The following is a 19,088-nucleotide window of genomic DNA, read 5'->3' on the forward strand; positions in this document are numbered from 1 at the left end:
CGTACATTAGTATTATTCTATGATGTCTCCTGGTGGACATTCTGAACTGTACACTGAACAAACCTAATTAGATATTATGAATTAGATATTATCATATTAGTAACAACATATAATTTCCTGGACATTGTATCCTGGTTCTTAATCAATCATCATTCCTAATATGGGCATGTCATTACACTGTAGGCGAACATTTCCAAGCAGATCTACAAGCTCAAAACATATTGTGTTAATTGTGAGCTTGTAGATCTGCTATTGTTTGCCATTTGTACTGCGATGAATGATGAAATAATTATATGTCTCCAGTTTTTAAATAAGAAGCTGTCAAAGTGAAAGTAAACAATGTTTTCTCTGACAGGACTGACGGACCTCAGGATTCTGCTGCTGGGAAGCGGGAAATCAGGGAAGAGTTCAGCAGGAAACACCATTCTGGGAGGAAGGGGTTTCAAAGTTAGTCAGGCAGGTCAAAGGTCAGCACAGTGTGAGGTGAGACAGGGTAGCGTAGCAGGGAGACATGTGACAGTGGTGAAGTCACCAGGCTGGTACTACAACCGTCCACTACAGGACACCTCAGAGATGGACAAACTGGAGATCCAGGACAGTGTGTCTCTCTGTCCTCCTGGACCACATGCTGTCCTTCTGGCCGTTCCTCTTCATTATGCATTCACCAAAGCACACAGAGTAGCAGTAGAGGAACACATGACCCTTCTGTCACAGAGCGCGTGGAGTCATGCTATAGTCCTGTTCACCAATGGAGACTGTCTGGGAGACAGAAGCATCGAGCAGCACATCGAGGCTGAAGGAGAAGACCTCCGCTGGCTTCTTGACACATGTGGGAACAGGTACCATGTCTTCAACAACCAGAAGACAGATGACACTCAGGTCACAGAGCTGCTGCAGAAGATGGAGGAGATGGTGGCAGGAAACAGAGGTGGACACTATGAAGATGGTGGAGATGTTTCAGAGACGACGTCAGAGAGGAAGAAGATCAGAGAGGAACATGTCCACACATTGATGACCAAGATACAGAGACAAAGAACTGCTCTGAAAGCTCTGTTTGAAGGTGATGTTCATCTGTGTGTGTGTGTGTGTGTGTGTGTGTGTGTGTGTGTGTGTGTGTGTGTGTGTGTGTGTGTGTGTGTGTGTGTGTGTGTGTGTGTGTGTGTGTGTGTGTGTGCATGGATGGATCCTTTCCTGGTTTTAATGGGTTAAATAACAGTACTTGTTCCTCCATTGAACTGATCTAATGAACATTATATTATTATATTGGTGCTTTAATTAATGCATTTCAACTCATTTACATAATTGATCACATGATACTAGTCAGTATAACTTCAAATGATACATTATGTATTGTTCTGTGGTCAGTTTAGTGCAATCATTTTTGCAGTTTAATCTCACTAATGTGTGTGTGTGTGTGTGTGTGTGTGTGTGTGTGTGTGTGTGTGTGTGTGTGTGTGTGTGTGTGTGCGTGTGCGTGTGTGTGCGTGTGCGTGTGTCAGGAGAACATCAGAGTCTACCAGAGGTGAAGGTGATGCTGGTTGGTGGAGAACAGGATCAGAGAAGCAGAGCTGGAGATCTCATACTGCAGGATAATGTGTTTAAACCAACTCCATTCAAGGTGAGTAACATGTGATGTTATAATTATAATGAATGACTTCACTCTAAGTTAATAAACAGTAAAGAGATCAAATATGTTTTCTGAAGATAATGTAACAGTATATAATATAATATTATACTATATATATATATATATATATATATATATATATACTGTATATCTGCTGTCATGAATGTCTATTGATCATGTGATCAGTGAAGTGTCACTGATCAATATACACAGTAATGTGTCATTTTAGATTTGTGCGGCTATTCATAAATAGCAGATGTACAGCTCATCCTACGTCACTTCTGCTATTTATAGTTTTTATTTATCTTGAAAATGTAACAACTACTAATTTAGAAGGCATTTGTAGAATCAGCATCTTAACCCATTGTGGGCGGGAACCCCTTTTGGTGTTTCAAGCATTATGTTATGCTTTAGCTGTTGAAAAATAGCAGATCTACAAGCTCATAGCGCGGCACTGAGTGCCGCGCTATGAGCTTGTAGATCTGCTATTTCTTTTTTTAATTGCACAAATGCGGCGCAAATCTTTGAATATATATTCTTTCAGAGCGAACGTTTTCAACTCATATCTTTGCTTCGGGGGGGGGGGCGCCTCCGTTATTTTCATTGAACCTATCCCACACCGGCGGCGTCAGACGCGCGCTGGCGCACGTTCACGCCTCGCCTCGCCTGACGCTCCGATACGCCGCTGTTCTATTTCCCAGGCGTTGCCGCGCGGCCTCCATCCGGGAATCCGTGGGCGTGGCTGGCCAGCCGCGCGGTAGCGCGCCACGTCCTGTGGGTGTTGCTGTGACGCGCGGCAATACTGTGCCGCGTCGCTGCGCACCCGCATCACAGACGGTGTGTGTTGGGCTTTAGACAAAGTAAATGAGAATATATACATTCAGTGAGTTAATATCTGGTAAGATTTAAGAGCAACTCCAGTGAGGACAGAATAGAGTGAATGTTTTGATTATTATTATGACTAACATACAGTAAACTTCATATTCCAGGAGTTTAAAACCCAGACTAAACTGACAGAATGTGTCAGACAACAGAGACGAGTTGCTGGAAGAAAAGTGAGTGTGGTGAACTGTCCAGACTGGTCGACTACACCTCCATCACAGAAGACCAAAGACGTCCTTCTACACGGTGCGACTCTGTGTTCTCCTGGACCCCACGCTGTCCTGGTGACTGTTCCTGTCAGGTCCAGTTTCTGTGAAGCTGACAGGAGATCAGTGGAGGAACACATGGAGCTGTTGGGGGACAGAGTCTGGAGACGCGCTCTGGTTCTGTTCACGTGGGGATACTGGCTGGGAGGGAGACGTGTTGAGGAGTACATCGAGGCTGAAGGAGAACCTCTGAGGAGGATCCTGGAGAAATGTGGCTACAGGTATCATGTTCAGCATGGTGGGAACTGGGACATTTCAGAAGTCACAGAGCTGATGGAGAAAATAGAAGACATGGTGATGAGGGACAGAGGACACTTTGGACAGATGACACTCATTAAAAGACTGAGAGGAAGAACAGAAGAACAATGGAAGAAGAGAGAGCAGGAGATGATAGAGAGGATGAGGAGGTCTGTGACGACGGAGCCAGAAGAACCAACCCTGCCAGCTGTCAGGAGAAGGAACAGCATGGACCAAGAGGATGCACAAAGCATGGACTTTCCTCCAGATAGTGAGTGTGTGTGTGTGTGTGTGTGTGTGTGTGTGTGTGTGTGTGTGTGTGTGTGTGTGTGTGTGTGTGTGTGTGTGTGTGTGTGTGTGCACAAATGCTCTGATGACCTTTTTGGTGTAAGAGGTCAAGAGGAACAGAGTCTGCAGAGATGGGGGGGGGGGGGGGGGGGGGGCTGCAGGGTTTTCACATGCAGGCATGTTTATATTGTCAGTGTAAATGTGTTGCTGTCTGTTGTCTTGTGTTCCAGTGAGTGTGTTTATATTGTCAGTGTAAATGTGTTGCTGTCTGTTGTCTTGTGTTCCAGTGAGTGTGTTTATATTGTCAGTGTAAATGTGTTGCTGTCTGTTGTCTTGTGTTCCAGTGAGTGTGTTTATATTGTCAGTGTAAATGTGTTGCTGTCTGTTGTCTTGTGTTCCAGTGAGTGTGTTTATATTGTCAGTGTAAATGTGTTGCTGTCTGTTGTCTTGTGTTCCAGTGAGTGTGTTTATATTGTCAGTGTAAATGTGTTGCTGTCTGTTGTCTTGTGTTCCAGTGAGTGTGTTTATATTGTCAGTGTAAATGTGTTTCTGTCTGTTGTCTTGTGTTCCAGTGAGTGTGTTTATATTGTCAGTGTAAATGTGTTGCTGTCTGTTGTCTTGTGTTCCAGTGAGTGTGTTTATATTGTCAGTGTAAATGTGTTGCTGTCTGTTGTCTTGTGTTCCAGTGAGTGGAGGAACTCGCTCTTCAGGATATGACACCGCCAGTGGAGCTCCAACCTTCACTGATGCTGATGTAAGTGTGAGAGAGGAAGATGTTTCATAGATGAAACTTTAGTCTGACATTATTCACAAACATTTAAGTTCTCATTTCGTTACTTTATGTTTCATTGTATTTTCAGTCTGTGGTGACGGGGCTAGAAGAATCAACCCTGCCAGCTGTCAGGAGAAGGAGAAGCATGATTTGGGATCCTCCAAGCAGTGAGTATCAATATCCTGTTTACATCATGATGTCATCACTGTCAGATGGAAACCTGTACTGTATGTCCAATAATGTTACTTTTCAGGAAATAAAAAGAGGCTGTGTTTCAATGGGTAGTCATTATTTAGTCACAGCTGTTGTTAATACTTTGTATTGGTTCAATAGTTATAAAACACATGCACAGCCAGACTATAGTTAGAGCATTAATTTAGTGATTGGTTATGTAATCGTGCGTGCGTGCGTGCGTGCGTGCATGTGTGTGTGTGTGTGTGTGTGTGTGTGTGTGTGCATGAGTATAAAATTACTGAACTTTTGTAGTGAACTTTTGCGTGGAAGTTGAGGTCACGGTCAAAATTACATCATGGTTCATGTTGTCATTGTAAATGTGTTGCTGTCTGTTGTCTTGTGTTCCAGTGAGTGTGTTTATATTGTCAGTGTAAATGTGTTGCTGTCTGTTGTCTTGTGTTCCAGTGAGTGTGTTTATATTGTCAGTGTAAATGTGTTGCTGTCTGTTGTCTTGTGTTCCAGTGAGTGTGTTTATATTGTCAGTGTAAATGTGTTGCTGTCTGTTGTCTTGTGTTCCAGTGAGTGTGTTTATATTGTCAGTGTAAATGTGTTGCTGTCTGTTGTCTAGTGTTCCAGTGAGTGTGTTTATATTGTCAGTGTAAATGTGTTGCTGTCTGTTGTCTAGTGTTCCAGTGAGTGTGTTTATATTGTCAGTGTAAATGTGTTGCTGTCTGTTGTCTTGTGTTCCAGTGAGTGTGTTTATATTGTCAGTGTAAATGTGTTGCTGTCTGTTGTCTTGTGTTCCAGTGAGTGGAGGAACTCGCTCTTCAGGATATGACACCGCCAGTGGAGCTCCAACCCTCACTGATGCTGATGTAAGTGTGAGAGAGGAAGATGTTTCATAGATGAAACTTTAGTCTGACTTTAATCACAAACATTTAAGTTCTTTATCTTTACTTTATGTTTCATTGTATTTTCAGTCTGTGGTGACGGGGCTAGAAGAATCAACCCTGCCAGCTGTCAGGAGAAGGAACAGCATACAGTGGCGTCCTCCAAGCAGTGAGTATCAATATCCTGTTTACATCATGATGTCATCACTGTCAGATGGAAACCTGTACTGTATGTCCAATAATGTTACTTTTCAGGAAATAAAAAGAGGCTGTGTTTCAATGGGTAGTAATTATTTAGTCACAGCTGTTGTTAATACTTTTTATTGGTTCAATAGTTATAAAACACATGCACAGCCAGACTATAGTTAGAGCATTAATTTAGTGATTGGTTATGTAATCGTGTGTGCGTGCGTGCGTGTGTGTGTGTGTGTGTGTGTGTGTGTGTGTGTGTGTGTGCATGAGTATAAAATTACTGAATTTTTGTAGTGAACTTTTGCGTGGAAGTTGAGGTCACGGTCAAAATTACATCATGGTTCATGTTGTCATTGTAAATGTGTTGCTGTCTGTTGTCTTGTGTTCCAGTGAGTGTGTTTATATTGTCAGTGTAAATGTGTTGCTGTCTGTTGTCTTGTGTTCCAGTGAGTGTGTTTATATTGTCAGTGTAAATGTGTTGCTGTCTGTTGTCTTGTGTTCCAGTGAGTGTGTTTATATTGTCAATGTAAATGGGTTGCTGTCTGTTGTCTTGTGTTCCAGTGAGTGTGTTTATACTGTCAGTGTAAATGTGTTGCTGTCTGTTGTCTTGTGTTCCAGTGAGTGTGTTTATATTGTCAGTGTAAATGTGTTGCTGTCTGTTGTCTTGTGTTCCAGTGAGTGGAGGAACTCGCTCTTCAGGATTTGACACCATGAGTGTCGTTTCAAGCCAGGCAGAGACTGATGTAAGTGTTTCCATTGTGGTCTATGTATTACATTAATCAACATAGCATAACACTTTGTTGATAACTAAGAGCTTTGGTTACAAATTAAAATGCAATTGATCATATTTTTCCATTGTTGTCTTTATATAGGAAGATTTAAGTACTGATGATTGATATACCAGCTATCTGATATATCGGGATGATATTTGTGCTTTTTCACTAATTACAATGTTCCCTCTCTTTCCTGTCGATATTGTGACAAGGAGACACGACAGAAGACTCTGTTTGAGAGACTGACAGGAGTTAAAACTCTAACAGCAGAAGAATGGAAGAAGAGAGAGGAGGAGCTGATCGAGACGATGTTGACGTTTGTGATGACGGAGCCACAAGAACCAAGTAGTGAGTCTTACTGTTGTCCTCTTATGTGGACACACATTACTTACTAAAATGTGTGTTTGTGCATTTAATAAAATAACAAGATTGGATGCATTTTCATTAAAGAATGATTAGTAGGCTGCTCTAAGATGAACATTTAGGGTGACCAGATGTCCCCCGGCCGTTGCGTGGAGTCCCTCATTTCCAAGACTTTTCAGGCGTCCCACAAACTGAGACCCTGTCCCACATTGTCACTGACAGGCATCAGGGTTCAAATTGAGACCCTGTCCCACATTGTGACTGACAGGCATCAGGGTTCAAATTGAGACCCTGTCCCACATTGTGACTGACAGACATCAGTGTTCAAACTGAGACCCTGTCCCACATTGTGACTAGCAGGCATCAGTGTTCAAACTGAGACCCTGTCCCACATTGTGACTAGCAGGCATCAGTGTTCAAATTGAGACCCTGTCCCACATTGTGACTGACAGGCATCAGTGTTCAAACTGAGACCCTGTCCCACAGTGTGACTGGCAGGTATCAGTGTTCAAACTGAGACCCTGTCCCACATTGTGACTGGCAGGCATCAGTGTTCAAACTGAGACCCTGTCCCACAGTGTGACTGACAGGCATCAGTGTTCAAACTGAGACCCTGTCCCACAGTGAGACTGGCAGGTATCAGTGTTCAAACTGAGACCCTGTCCCACATTGTGACTGGCAGGCATCAGTGTTCAAACTGAGACCCTGTCCCACATTGTGACTGACAGGCATCAGTGTTCAAACTGAGACCCTGTCCCACATTGTGACTGACAGGCATCAGTGTTCAAACTGAGACCCTGTCCCACATTGTGACTGACAGGCATCAGTGTTCAAATGCCCTAATTAATAGTCAGTCCTCTAATAGTTGGCTTTCTGTTGTAAAGCTCTCTCGTTGTCTCTTTAAGCCTGTTATAATAATAGGCTAACATGAGAAATATCCCCTAGGCTACAGTAGGCCTACCAGTAAGTCGGCCATACCACCTTTTAGAACAAAATGTGAGGGTTTGTGTTTTTATTCTAATTGTAAATGTGTGTGTTTGTTGTCTTGTGTTGCAGTGAGTGGTGACACAGCTTCTGCCAAGGTCTCAGATTGGCTGAACAGATATCCTGGACCAATAGCGCCCTCTTCAGGACATGACACCATGAGCATAGCTGCTCCCAGCCAGGCAGACACTGGTGATGTGACGAGTGCGAGAGATGAAGATGTTTCATAGATGAAAACTTTATTAGGCTTGAGTTATACTTTGTTGCACACACTGGTGTCACGCGGATGAATAGCAGATCTACAAGCTCACACAACTAGTAGTGATGAGCATTGTTGTTCTTTTCAGTGAATCATTCAGATCAGATCACTAAAACTTTACTTTGAGTTGTACAGATCTAAGATTTGTATTATTGTATTAATATGAACATATTTCTACATATTTCTGGCATTCCTGAGGAGCAGCGACTGTGTGTTCGTTGTGACCTGGGAGTTGTAGAGGATGAGTTTCATTTTGTTTTCTATTGTCCACTATACCATGATTTAAGAAACTCTTTATTTGAAAGAATTCAGGATAAGAACCCAGATCTGTTTTGGATGTCTGAGTGTTTTATGTTAAATTGGTTGTTCAGTAATGACGTTTTTGTTTTAGGAAAATTCATAGAGAAGGCGTGGCAGTTACGTTGGAGAACGATGTATCCATGAGTAACTATATATCTATGTATTTTGTGTATATGTATCATTATGTATGTACAATTTTGTGAGTGTCTTGTAAGCCTGTGCGGGCTGGGCATCTTATGATGTAGGACACTTTAATAAAAACTCTATCTATCTATCTATCTATCTATCTATCTATCTATCTATCTACCTACCTATCTATCTATCTATCTATCTACCTACCTATCTATCTATCTATCTATCTATCTATCTATCTATCTATCTATCTACCTACCTTGGTGTTTAAATCACTTTAGGTTCATGTTTATTTTGCCGTTTTCACATCTCGATTAATTTATTGTATTTTATCACATATATTTCTATAAGTTTTTGTTTAAGATGGAGAGCAGTGATTTTTTCCCCACCCTAAAACATGATATATTGTGATGTCACTATATCACTTTTTTTTCATTGGCACGTTTGACTGTCAAGGTTTCAGCCTCCAGGAAGAAACCCTAAATACAAAGGAAAGACGTCTAATAGAAGAGTTATGACATTGAGGGGGCAGAAACCGAGCACTCGAGCGCTGTTCATGCAGCCTGAACTGAGACAAGCTGGAGTTGGAAATACATTGTTTTCAACGAGGGCGGCACAAATAAAAGCAATTTAAATGTTATTGTTTTAAAGTATTGTACAGTAACAACTAACGTCTCTGTAATGTTTATGTTGTACTATTACTACAAAACAATCTAAAATAAAGGGATTTAAGATCATTAAAGCTGGGCTGTTTGTTGCCTGAGTCCAATGCATTTCTGCTTACTTCCGGTCCAGGACTTATTTGTCCCTATTTGCTGTCCCCATTCTCAATAGAAGTGTATATATGTAGGAGAGCTGCCATTGGACTGAAGCCCCATGAAGTGACCAATAGGAGTCTATGTAGGAGAGCTGCCATTGGACTGAAGCCCCATGAAGTGACCAATAGAAGTCTATGTAGGAGAGCTGCCATTGGACTGAAGCCCCATGAAGTGAACAGAGTTTGCGTAACTATCTATACTCTATGGCTCTGCATTGCACAAACCGACCACACCAAGGGGTCTTATTCAGTATTTTAGCTGTGACGATCAGCTCCGCCTCCTGAGATACTTCCGGGTCCTACTTTTGTGTCGCTTTTGTGTCCCCATAGAGTTATACTGTGACGCTCCGTCGAACTAAATCTGAGACGAAAACAACCACGAAAGTCTAATTTTACCGCTTTCCTCGCAACAACAAAGCCGCGCTGCTCTCCCAAATCTGGCTGACAGGCTTTCTGCCCCACACGGAATACTATCGCCATTTTATTTCATTGTGTCAACTAAATCCTCATTAATGCAAACTAGATTCAACATACTCAAGCCTGCAAACATTCTAAATATGCCCCCGAAATATTTTACTGAGCAAATGGACTGTTACCACCTTCAATAATAATGATAATAATAGTCTTTATTGTCTCCACATCATATATTTTTTTTGTCATGGACAAATTGTACAAAACATTAATAATTCTACTCGAGTTGGAAGCATTAAGACCCATTTTAACCCTCAATGGCTTCCTTTCTGAAAAATAACGTCATTGTAAAAAGATTCACGCGTTTAGATATTCTATTTACAATGAGATGCGGACGGGAGCTGGTGCCACTTGGACCACCCTGGGCAAGACCTACACTGAAAAGACTATCAGCGGAAGTTGCGGGATTTTAGCGGAAGTATCGCCCAAGGAAATTACGTTGATGCTTTACAAATCAGTTTACATTCTCCGCGAATGAAACAAGTGTTGTGATTGGTCGGGAAAATATCGTATCCGGGGGAAATACATCTGACGGATGTTCCGGAGGATACATCCGCCCGATAGCTTCTCTGCCTTACGTTGTGACCAGGCTCTTCTTTTCGCAGAAAAGTAAGCCTGGGACCGAGGCTAATAAACACTACACTTGGACCCGGACGTAACGTAGCACTACAAAATGACGTCAGACTTAAATACTGAATGAACACATGAAAAACTACACAAATCACAGCACTCCATCTTTAAGTACAGAGGGTGGCAACTCTTGACCGATATATATCGTCCAGCTGACGACATAGGCTGATATTTGCATATTTACATAATTGTCCCTTTCTTTAAATCTCTATTGGTCAATAAATAAACCCGACATCATGTTACAATGAATGCATTTACAACAATGTGAGCTTTATTGAAGAGAACATGGTTGTATTTCAACATTATTGTTATTCAATTCCCAGGTATAGGCATGCTTTGGCTATAGGCAAAAATGGCTCAGTTGCCGTTCAATACATCTTAAATGGGCCAATAATAGGCTTTCATATAATGGAGAAACAGAGTTGTTTTGATGTCCAAGTGGGGGAAAAAAAGCAAAAAACAGTCAGTATATAGGGTGGTCAGGGGCGACTGTGGCTCGTCGTCCAATGATCCATGGGTCGGCGGTTCGAATCCCGGCTCCTCCTGGCTACATGTCCTTGGGCAAGACACTGAACCCCAAATTGCTCCCGATGTGCTGGTTGGTACCTTGCATGGCTTCCACTGCAATCGGTGTATGAATGTGTGAATGTAATGCACAATCTCTGTAAAGCGCCTTGGATAAAGGCGCTATATATAAATGCACCATTTACCATTTACCTATGTGGGGTGGATGATATCACCTGTGTGGGGTGGATGAAATCACCTGTGTGGGGTGGATGAAATCACCTGTGTGGGGTGGATGAAATCACCTGTGTGGGGTGGATGAAATCACCTATGTGGGGTGGATGAAATCACCTGTGTGGGGTGGATGAAATCACCTGTGTGGGGTGGATGAAATCACCTATGGGGTGGATGAAATCACCTATGTGGGGTGGATGAAATCACCTATGGGGTGGATGAAATCACCTATGTGGAGTGGATGAAATCACCTGTGTGGGGTGGATGAAATCACCTGTGTGGGGTAGATGAAATCACCTATGTGGGGTGGATGAAATCACCTGTGTGGGGTGGATGAAATCACCTATGTGGGGTAGATGAAATCACCTATGTGGGGTGGATGAAATCACCTGTGTGGGGTGGATGAAATCACCTGTGTGGGGTGGATGAAATCACCTGTGTGGGGTGGATGAAATCACCTGTGTGGGGTGGATGAAATCACCTATGTGGGGTGGATGAAATCACCTGTGTGGGGTGGATGAAATCACCTGTGTGGGGTGGATGAAATCACCTGTGTGGGGTGGATGAAATCACCTATGTGGGGTGGATGAAATCACCTATGTGGGGTGGATGAAATCACCTGTGTGGGGTGGATGAAATCACCTGTGTGGGGTGGATGAAATCACCTGTGTGGGGTGGATGAAATCACCTGTGTGGGGTGGATGAAATCACCTATGTGGGGTGGATGAAATCACCTGTGGGGTGGATCAAATCACCTATGTGGGGTGGATGAAATCACCTATGTGGGGTGGATGAAATCACCTATGTGGGGTGGATGAAATCACCTGTGTGGGGTGGATGAAATCACCTATGTGGGGTGGATGAAATCACCTATGTGGGGTGGATGAAATCACCTGTGTGGGGTGGATGATATCACCTGTGGGGTGTCGCGACGTACTCACAGTCAAACACACTGCCAACACACACAGCTGATAGCAGTTCTTAAATAGCGCTCAGGTGGAAAAAAAGACTCCTGCTGAGATCCCGTTTTCTCCAAACTTTATTTCTCCATTTTAAATTATTACACTGATGGAAAAAAAAAGAATTGAAATTAAATTCAAAACCAGGTGTATAAAATAACGTTATAAATAAGAACATAAAACATAAAACATAACAACTGGAATACATCTGATCATTTGAATAAACACAAAGGATACCAATAGGGTTACAGTATCTGGTTAATTACAATCTCAGTTAAACATAAATTTAAAAAAATCAGAAATAAAACATGTTTTTAAATACTGTCAAGAGGTTCATTGTTTCTTTCAATATCGGCTGAAATGGCATCATGCTCCAGTTCTCATTGTCTTCCACTAGCATTGCTAAAAATGCTAACATGCCCTGCCCTTTACCACTTAAGTGCTATAGTTCCAAACATTGCTCGTATGGCTGGAACTATCCCATTGAGATAGAATGAGCACTTCCGGGTTCCGTTGTTACAATGGGAGTCAACGCTAGTGTCGCCACTCTCTTACTAGATTACTCTGATCTAACCCATGTTATGCTTAGCTGTGATTGGACCATAGCAGTTTGGGGAGGGGCTTAGCTATAGGTCAAACAATCAAACAATGCTATGGACCATTGATTCTCCAAGTCAGTGGATTCCAAACTTGTTCATGTCAAGGACGCCCGAGAAGATACTCATCAGCCCGCAGACCCCCCCCCCCCCCATTTGAAAATACATGCCAAGGACCCCCACTAGAGAAGAGTTCTACGTCTCTAGGACCCCCAGTTTGACCTGAATTAGGCTACGGACGCTCATTGCATGGCCTTTCTATCTCTGGGACCCCCAATACATGTTGTAAAATCAATCTTAATTTAACTCTGAGAGGTGACACATGGAACCAAATGGACCCTAATGGGTCCATTTGGTTCCATGTGTACACTCTCAGAGTTACAGACCCATAAGGGTCCATTTGGTTCCATGTGTACACTCTCAGAGTTACAGACCCATAAGGGTCCATTTCTACACTCTCAGAGTTACAGACCCATAAGGGTCCATTTCTACACTCTCAGAGTTACAGACCCATAAGGGTCCATTTGGTTCCATTTGTACACTCTCAGAGTTACAGACCCATAAGAGTCCATTTGGTTCCATTTGTACACTCTCAGAGTTAGACCCATAAGGGTCCATTTGGTTCCATTTGTACACTCTCAGAGTTACAGACCCATAAGGGTCCATTTGGTTCCATTTGTACACTCTCAGAGTTACAGACCCTTAAGAGTCCATTTGATTCCATTTGTACACTCTCAGAGTTACAGACCCATAAGGGTCCATTTGGTTCCAAACTATCATTTAGCTGGGGTTCCCCTGGAACTCCCTCAAGGACCCCTGGGGGTCCCCGGACCCCCTTTAGGAACCACTGCTGACCAAGTGTGGTCCTCAGAAAAATATAGCCAACATATTTTGCTAACATAATTTATATTAACACAATCATTTTAACCACATTAACTATATTTTATACTTCTTTGGCTAATCAAAAATTGCAGATTTATTTTGGAAAAATCGTGAAAATTTGTGCAAATCTTTGAATATAATATATATAATATTTTTACATTTTTAAAGTGAACATTCTTTGCTTTTGTTTTGTCACATGTGAAAAGCAACAGAAACAATCAATCGATTATTTTTCTTTACACACAGAGAAAAGCAACATGAAGCAGAAGGTTAATATTATCTATAATGAATACAGCACAATACTTTATGTAGGGATGCGACATTTTAACCGATCAATGACATCGGTCAAAAGTTCCGCTATCGCTATTGCAATAAAACATTTCCACCAGTATATAGGGTTTAATTTACACCCGTTATACTGTGGTTCTGGGTTGCAGAATTCCTAATACAATGTGAGATTGTGCTAAATGTGCATCTTTCTCAGCTGTTTTCTATAGTTAACCCATTTTGACCTGAGATCAGATTCTAAAAATGTCTTCTACATCCTGACAGTTTTCTGAAAAGCTATGTTTCTGCCACCGAGTGGCGCGCTATGAGCACTATGAGCTATGAGCTTTAGCTATTTTTCAATAGCTAAAGCATAACATAATGCTAACACCAAAATGATGATCGGTGAACGGTTGCATCCCTAACATATTAAGTCTTATAATTACGTGAATTAATTATAGCTGTGATTGGACCATAGCAGATTGGGGAGGGGCTTAGAGGTCAAACTGTGTTGTATTAATTATAATCCTACGTATGAGTCTCATATGCAACACACACATGCTTCACTACAACTCTTGACTGAGTCTCGCGTAAACCAGACCGGAACCCATTTAAACCAGACCGGAACCCATTTAAACCAGACCGGAACCCATTTCGAAGTAGTTCTGGAACTAATTCCACAACCTCTGAATACGAGCCGCTTCGACCGAAAATCAACCGATAATTCCCAGTAGGTTACTTATTATTACGCCGATCTTATCTAGCCAATCGGACCTACTGCATGTAGTCTGGAGCCTACTGGCTGCGATTGGCGTTGATGACACGTTAACCGATCTTATCGGTCTACTCAGGTATACTGGACATGCTGGGAGCCTACTGAGAATGACAAGCCTCCTCATACCCTCCCCTAAACATAACCGCAAGCATGTCGCAGCGCGGTCCTAATATTAACCCATGTTCGCCAACCTTAATCCTGTCGTTTTGGTCTACTGCCTACTGAAAAGACAAGCCTCCTCATACCCTCCCCTAAACGTAACCGCAAGCATGTCGCAGCGCGGTCCTATTATTAACTCATGTTCGCCAACCTTAATCCTGTCGGTTTGTTTTATCAGTCGGCAGAGCACGCCCATCCTCTAATCGTACTGATGTAAGTGATCACTGCGGTCTTGTCTATTGATAACAGTGGAAACGGGTGTGAATACTATATCAGACTGTTGAATTCTCATCTCTACTAAAGCAGCAAAGCTATATTAGGCTTCAATTATGTAGATTTACATTGGGACGTTTATAGGGTCTTCATGTGACCACCACGCTCTGACTTTAGGTGCGTTACCCGTTCAAATCATATCAAATAAATAACGGTAATGGGTCACACACACACACACACACACACACACACACACACACACACACACCAAGAATGCATTTCAATCATTTATTCTTGCATTTTGAACAGGAGACAAACGTTTTGGGCTATAACCAGGCTGGGATAGGGTTAGGGTACCTATAACCAGGCTGGGATAGCCCAAACGTTTTGGGCTATAACCAGGCTGGGATAGCCCAAACGTTTTGGGCTATAACCAGGCTGGGATAGCCCAAACGTTTTGGGCTATAACCAGGCTGGGATAGCCCAAACGTTTTGTCTAGATTATTGAAATACAGTCTTGGTGTGTGCCACCCATTACCGTTATTTATTTGAGACGTTTATAGCGCCACATGGATGGTATTTAGAGCTTCTGTCGCTCCAGACCAGGGGTGGGCAACTTTGACCATGGAGACCAGACCAGGGGTGGGCAACTTTGACCATGGAGACCAGACCAGGGGTGGGCAACTTTGACCATGGAGACCAGACCAGGGGTGGGCAACATTGACCATGGAGACCAGACCAGGGGTGGGCAACTTTGAGCATGGAGACCAGACCAGGGGTGGGCAACTTTGACCATGGAGACCAGACCAGGGGTGGGCAACTTTGACCATGGAGACCAGACCAGGGGTGGGCAACTTTGACCATGGAGAGGGCCACTATATTTCCACACTAGGGCCATATATTACTGTCATAGCCAAAATAGATATTCAAATTTAAATCTTGAATTATTTTTTGATATTTTTGAATTGGAATCCTGAAAATTAACATTTTTATGTAATTTCAAATGCCTTTAATTACGGTATACTTGTGTTGAAGCATTGAGCTACTAATTTAGACTGAATTAAAGCGGGTCCTGTTTGCATGTTTTGAATTTTAACATCTGAAACCAATATTATATATTATATTCTGACATTAACCTGAGAGCCACATTGAGTGAAGGTGGGGGCCGCATGTGGCCCCCGGGCCGCCAGTTGCCCACCCCTTCTCCAGACAGACTGAACGATGGAAGCCGGGCTCATCCACATGATGGCTTGTGGTGGACTTTTTTGGTCAAAAATTCCCATTTTTTGACCACGAAAATGAAATGAGTGGACAATAATATTACCAGAAACACATAAACACATGAATTCACCCTTTGTCAGCCTTCTGATTGGTCCCTGACTGACCAACCAGCAGGCTCTTTCTGCCTTGTTCCGCCCTGGTTCCGCCTAGTTTATGTTGAATTTGCTAAAACATCATTTTTGGAACAAACTAAAAACAAACATGATCTGCCCTGCAGTCACCATGCTGCACCTGGGATGTTCCTCTTTACTGACACCAAGTTTAAAATAAGAATTGAACTCACAGAATATCAATACGAAGCAACTGAAAACTGTTATTTCAATGGTAGTGGATGGAGAGAGAGGATTTTTGTCCAACCACGAAACCACGCAACCAATGGGTGCGAAGAGGGCCACAACCAGGGGGCGGGACTTGACAAAGGGTGAATTGACCATAACAGTTCTGTAACTCTGAGAGTCACAACGTTAATTAAAGGGGGTCTTTCTTCGCAACTAAAACATTTGAGAACGACTAGTAGTTAGTTGGACTCCTAATGTACCAAACCATAGTGTCGTAGTAAGGGGGGGGGGGGGGGGGGACCTGGAGAACTTAATTGACATTCAGTAACTAGATCTTATGTTCAAAATAAGAACATTATAAAGGTGTGGGGGGAAAAAAGAAAGTAAAAAATGTGCCAGTCATGAGTCTTTGCCACAAACACATGTATCTGTATCAGTGTTTAGTTTTAGTTCCACGGACACATGTATCTGTATCAGTGTTTAGTTTTAGTTCCACGGACACATGTATCTGTATCAGTGTTTAGTTTTAGTTCCATGGACACATGTATCTGTATCAGTGTTTAGTTTTAGTTCCATGGACACATGTATCTGTATCAGTGTTTAGTTTTAGTTCCATGGACACATGTATCTGTATCAGTGTTTAGTTTTAGTTCCATGGACACATGTATCTGTATCAGTGTTTAGTTTTAGTTCCATGGACACATGTATCTGTATCAGTGTTTAGTTTTAGTTCCACGGACACATGTATCTGTATCAGTGTTTAGTTTTAGTTCCATGGACACATGTATCTGTATCAGTGTTTAGTTTTAGTTTCATGGACACATGTATCTGTATCAGTGTTTAGTTTTAGTCATTAGTCTCTTGAATAGTTTCCATTTGGTCACATTTTAGTCACCTGGAATGTTTTAGTGTTAGTCTAGTTTTACTCGACTAAATATCATACGATTTTAGTCGACTGACTCTACGGTTGATTTAGTCGACTAAAATGTATTTCGGCAGGCCTTGATGCCGTCGTAATGACCGTTTTTACACTTGCTGAAAATAGCAAGCAGCGCGATGCGTTGTGAGCTTGTAGATCGGCTATTTTCAGCATGCAACGAAGTGTAAAATTACTTATACTTGATCTCTTGTCCACTAGTCCCTTCCTAAATAGTTTTTATTTGTTGACGAAATTGTCAATATATTTAGTCTTACTTTTAGTCACCATAGCTTAGTTTTCAATTAGTTTCCATTTAGTTTTTCCTCAGTGAAAAAAGGTAGTCGACGAACTTTTTTCGTCTTAGTTTTAGTCGACGAAAACAACACCTGACTTGTGCATAGGGACATATTGATGACCTCTGACCCCTGACCTCTGAGTGGAGGCATTGGAACGCCGTGGGAGGCGACGGTCTGGCGTACGAGACAACGTGTCGATACCAATATATATAATTCCAGTTCAAACGGGGAAATGAAAATAAAAAAAACAATATATATATCATTGCGGTTCAAAGCTCCGAAACGTTGCAGCTCCAAACTTAATTGGGAGGCTCCGTCTGTCACTGTTATCAATCACTGTTATTAATTAGCCTTAATTACCATTAACGAGTAGTAATTAGCATATTTAATGATGAAGCCATATATACACAGGACTGCTACATGGATGATGTCATTATAAACGGCCAGTACGGCAAGCAGGCAACATTGCGAGGACAACAAAAAGTTCATTTTTTTCTACTCGTGTGATGTCGGGTGAAAGTAGTGTGAAAATCACTGATCTACAAGTTCATAATGCATCACACTACACTAGCCTGGCTCCAGCCCTGAATCACTGATCTACAAGTTCATAATGCATCACACTACACTAGCCTGGCTCCAGCCCTGAATCACTGATCTACAAGTTCATAATGCGTCACACTACACTAGCCTGGCTCCAGCCCTGAATCACTGATCTACAAGTTCATAATGCGTCACACTACACTAGCCTGGCTCCAGCCCTGAATCACTGATCTACAAGTTCATAATGCATCACACTACACTAGCCTGGCTCCAGCCCTGAATCACTGATCTACAAGTTCATAATGCATCACACTACACTAGCCTGGCTCCAGCCCTGAATCACTGATCTACAAGTTCATAATGCATCACACTACACTAGCCTGGCTCCAGCCCTGAATCGCTACCATTACAAAATAAGATGTCATGGCGATTCAGGTCAGGTGACTCTGACGCAGTGGCTGATTGGCCATCAGCGCTGTCACTCGAACAGCAAACATGGCCACCCCCCCCCCCCCCCTCCCTACTGTGGTAACTTGCGACCATATATAAATGTATGTGTTAACACATTTAGACCCGAGGACGAAATTTAAAAATATGTTTTCTAAATCATGAACATTTTCTGATAAACCTCATGTTTCTATATCAGTGGTTCTCAATATTTCATGTCAAGAATTATCTGCATTTGGCCGCCGACGCCCCATCTGAAAATATGTTGTTCCAGGGGAATTCTGGATGAGCAGGACATCAGGCCAACAGGCTCGTCTTGATCACATGACTACAGGGATCATGTGTACCGAGATTTGTGAGATTTGTATGAAATCTGTGCGACTAACATAAACAATGTGTTTTGCAGAAATCGGCCTCATGGTGGCGCTATAACCGGCAGATGTGGAAGGATGCATGGAAAATGTTTTTCCATGGCCTCTAGGGAGTGCGCATACATAAGTTGTATACAGATCGATGCAGTTATAGGTAAAAACAGGAATTGGCCTGTTATAGCGCCACCGTGAGGCTGATTTGGGAAAAAAATTGTGGCATGTTGTCCTCGGCCTAGTGGAAATGTGCGTGTATAATTTCATGGAAATTGGACACTGTGTTTGATTTGTGGCATTTTGTTCGAAACGGACC

General features: G+C 42.4%; 1 protein-coding gene across 5 annotated transcripts in view; it reads left to right on the forward strand.

Annotated features, from left to right (window-relative positions):
• The first annotated feature begins 534 nt into the window (after positions 1-534).
• LOC306914513 (GTPase IMAP family member 8-like) overlaps positions 535-19,088 on the forward strand; it is a 138,664-nt gene continuing 120,110 nt past the window's right edge. Inside the window, exons 1-8 of one of the 5 annotated variants that reach the window (XM_079491577.1) lie at positions 535-1,060; positions 1,500-1,618; positions 2,617-3,283; positions 3,987-4,054; positions 4,161-4,239; positions 6,004-6,077; positions 6,317-6,449; positions 7,521-8,069. In XM_079491577.1, coding sequence (XP_079347703.1) covers positions 574-1,060; positions 1,500-1,618; positions 2,617-3,283; positions 3,987-4,054; positions 4,161-4,239; positions 6,004-6,077; positions 6,317-6,449; positions 7,521-7,678 — 1,785 coding nt within the window. In that variant the 5' untranslated portion in view covers positions 535-573 and the 3' untranslated portion in view covers positions 7,679-8,069. Of the gene's footprint in view, positions 1,061-1,499; positions 1,619-2,616; positions 3,284-3,986; positions 4,055-4,160; positions 4,240-5,053; positions 5,122-5,226; positions 5,306-6,003; positions 6,078-6,313; positions 6,450-7,520; positions 8,070-19,088 lie in introns of those variants that run through there. The other 4 variants (XM_079491578.1, XM_079491579.1, XM_079491580.1 and 1 more) reach the window with 4 other exon arrangements.

Source organism: Electrona antarctica (genome assembly GCF_951216825.1).
Source record: "Electrona antarctica genome assembly, chromosome: 21".
Classification (NCBI taxonomy): Eukaryota; Metazoa; Chordata; class Actinopteri; order Myctophiformes; family Myctophidae; genus Electrona; species Electrona antarctica.